This window comes from Bactrocera tryoni, chromosome 2, assembly GCF_016617805.1.
Source record: "Bactrocera tryoni isolate S06 chromosome 2, CSIRO_BtryS06_freeze2, whole genome shotgun sequence".
In the NCBI taxonomy this organism is placed as follows: domain Eukaryota; kingdom Metazoa; phylum Arthropoda; class Insecta; order Diptera; family Tephritidae; genus Bactrocera; species Bactrocera tryoni.
The window spans coordinates 69,680,238-69,683,668 of record NC_052500.1 but is presented as its reverse complement, the minus strand read 5'-3'; the positions used below and the strand labels follow the sequence as shown (position 1 = coordinate 69,683,668).

General features: G+C 40.1%; 1 protein-coding gene across 1 annotated transcript; it reads right to left on the bottom strand.

The window, feature by feature from the left end:
- Positions 1-433: 433 nt before the first annotated feature.
- On the bottom strand, positions 434-2,856 carry LOC120769045 (histone-lysine N-methyltransferase PRDM9). The gene is made up of 3 exons (XM_040095891.1): positions 2,761-2,856; positions 2,490-2,707; positions 434-2,431 (listed from the first exon to the last, which is right to left on the bottom strand). The coding sequence occupies exons 2-3, from the start codon at positions 2,703-2,705 to the stop codon at positions 644-646; spliced, it is 2,004 nt and encodes a 667-aa protein (XP_039951825.1). The 5' UTR covers positions 2,706-2,707; positions 2,761-2,856; the 3' UTR covers positions 434-643.
- Between the last annotated feature and the right edge of the window lie 575 nt (positions 2,857-3,431).

Below are 3,431 nucleotides of genomic sequence, written 5' to 3'. Positions count from 1 at the left end.
GGCTCTACAATCACCAAACCATACAAAATTGTTCTTACCGGACCACTATAGCATATAGCTACCATATAAACTAACTGATCGAAAGCATGATACAAATCTTTTTATACCTCCTATCTACCAACGATAGATTCGGTATAAACGAATTTAACATCTTTACTTGTTTTTGAATCATAAAATATTTTTATAATTATTTGCAGCGATGAATTGTGACGATACCTAATATAGACCTTTAAAATATAAAAAAGTTAAATTGCACTTACCCATCAAATCAAAATGTTTTTGAATTTTGTGTCAATATGATGTAATAATTTTGCTAAATTGTGACTGGTTAATGATTTACTGGCGTGAGTTGATTGTGAGTGATGTTAGTATTTGAATATGATATTTTGATTTGCACTAATTTTATGTTATTTTGGAATCGTTTATTTCACGTTCATATATGTATATATGTATCCAGTATACTTATGCACATATGTCAGTAGACATAGCCATATGTATGTACAAATTAAAAGTAGTTTATATATGGTAACATTCACGTAATTAAGTTGCTTATGCCTAGCTATTGCGTTTAACGACTTAACGTACTCTCTAAGGAGTTGTAAGTATGTAAATGCATTATGTCGCGACGCTGCGTGTCACTTGCCTAAATGCCATTGCGATCTTCAGGACGCGTTTCGCTATAGAAACCAAGATTCATGGTAGGCACTAATTGGCTGTAGAAGGACATATCCGCAGCGGTTGGACGTTGCTGCGTGCCTGACAAATCTTTCGGCGCAGTAGCGGTTGCATGCATGCTACTGCCAGGGCTAGCAGAGGTTGTTACCAAATTCATGGCACCAGCAGTGTTGGCCGCGCTAGCTAAACCCAAAATATTACCTGACGGCGCGCTGGACACGCCTGATGCCGCACTAATTGCTGCCTGTGTGGCCATAGCCGCACTCTGTTGCAACTCATGCATTTTCATGTGTCTTTCATATTCATCGTGCTTGGTAAATTGCATACGACAAACGTCACAGGGATACTGTGGCGCATGGAATTCCAATTCGTGGCGTGCGAGTTTCTCGCGTCGACTAAAACCGGTACCACATTGCTTGCACGTAAATAGCGTGTCCAGATGTAACGCCTGGTGGCGTTGCAAGTCGCGTTCACGTGTAAATGTCTTCTGGCAAATCGTGCAGGTGAAAGAGCGTGAATGTGATGACTTGTGCGGCTTCGGCATTGACGGTCGCTGCTGTAACTGCGCTGCCAAGATGCTATGCTGACGATACTGATCCTGCGGTGATGACATATTTGCCTGTGACTGCGCATTATCGCCGTCACCATATGGATTCAGTGATACTACCAAGTTTTCTGTCTGTCCCATACTGTTGCCATCTTCAGTCTTTAACGCAGCAGCACCGTTATTTTGTTGATGTAGAAATTCGGCATCACGGCGGAAATGCGTCTGTTCGTGCAGATGTAGTTTATCCTTACGGGCGAATGCACTTGGACAGCGACTGCACTGGAATGATTTTGAATTTGTGTGCGAGCGTATGTGACGCATCAACTCGGGAGCGCTGGAGAATGAACGTGGGCAGCGCGTGCATACGTGTGGCTTTACGCTGCTATGTATGCGTATATGTTTCGTTAAATTGGTGTTACGTGAGAAACTCTTTGCACAGACGGGACATGAGAACGGACGCACACCGGTATGCACAATCGTATGCTTCTTCAGATCGGAACGTCGGCAGAAACCCTTTTTGCAGAATGCACAAACATACGGTCGTTCCGGATCGTGCAGCTCTTTAATGTGATAAATCAAATTTTGGCGACTGGAAGTACGTTGCGAACAAAAGCTGCAGACATACGGCGCTGCACTGTCATGTTGTGACTCGTGTTCTTGACATTCAGCTTGTGTTGTAAATGCCATGTCACAATACTGACAAAGATATGTGTTTTTGATCACTACCTCGCCACCAATAAACGAGTCGTTGCCTGGTACTGCAGCATAGGAGGAAGACATATCCGTTGCAGTTTGTGAATTTTCAGCATTATGCATATCAGCTGTTGACTTGGCCGTCATTGCTGAATTATTAAATTCATGCTGTGCCGAATTGGACGTTGCAATAAGAGAATTTTGCGTCGCAGCGGGTGTATGTTCCTCAGTTTCCGAATCCGATTCCATAGAAAATTCATCTTCGGAACTCTCATAATCCTGATTGGGGTCAATCTCTGTAATTACGCAATCGTCTTCGGGTTCAAAATCGCCCGGATTTCCATTAAGGCCTGGCCGATGTTCATTTTCGTTTCTTGCGCTTTTATAATTTTGCTCTAGCCAGCGCTGCAACTCAGTCTCACATCTCTGCACATTTTCACGAAAATCAGTAAACGCCTGCACCATGGCAAAGCATCTTTGACAGATGTGACTCGGCAAGGCCGTCGAGTGCTGAAACTAGATAAAAAGTAAATAGTTAATGTGCTATGTAAGAAACATATTTTATATATCAAACCTTTACGCCCAACAAATCGAATAGCCGCTCAACCATGTTAATTATCTTCGCAGGCACTTCAGTCTCAGGCGATGACTTTTCCTCAGCTGGCGTTGGTACTTCCTCGAATATATTCACAATTGTTTTATCGTGACGCAAACATAGGCGGCAGAGTCCAGTGCTGCTGTCCATCACAGCAGTCTCTGCTGGCGCAGCCACCATTTCGAGATCTACCATAGCTGCAAATAATTATATTCCACAATCTTTATTATACACGTAATCGACAAGCTACTTCGTTTCGTTTTAAAGTCATAAACTACTATGATGTTTTTCGCTGAGTGCACTTATCAGAAATAAATAAATGAATTTAGCGCGGTGCTTTGATACGGCAAATATTACGCGAAAAACAATACAATGGGGTTCGCGCAAATCGCAGCGTTGCAATTATTTGCCTGTAAAGTTATAGCGCAGTCACACGCAGCTGCTTTACGCTGTTTAAAAATGATAATATTTTAAAAACAATCTTTAGGCCGACGTCTGCATATCTGATATGCTTAAATCTGTAAATTTTAAGGAGAATAACAGTACATATTAATATTTATTAATTAAAAAGTAGTAAAAAACCAAAACCAACAATTTTTCTTTAAAAGAAATAAATTTTTTTGAAATAGTCGCTTGATGGCGCTGTCAATGTTTTATTTCAATTCTGCTTTTTCTAAAAAAGAGTCTAGCTGGCAACATTGGAAATCGCATTTATATGAATATATTTATTGTCTAAAACGTTTTAAAAATATAAATATTTCATGATGATTGTAAATATATTATTTGTTGTTTTGTCAAAATGAAACCAAGGAAGTAAAAATTTTAGAAACAAAAAAGATTTGAATACTTAATAAACATAAAATGCTCGTAAAAAGTATATGTGGCAGCATTTGAAGTGCTGTATATATGTACACAACAACT

Excerpts from the sequence above, each read along its gene's own strand:
- LOC120769045 (XM_040095891.1), bottom strand. The coding sequence starts at position 2,705 with ATGGTAGATCTCGAAATGGTGGCTGCGCCAGCAGAGACTGCTGTGATG. Across the intron at positions 2,432-2,489 it reads TCGATTTGTTGGGCGTAAAG|TTTCAGCACTCGACGGCCTT; the intron begins GTTTGATATATA and ends CTTTTTATCTAG.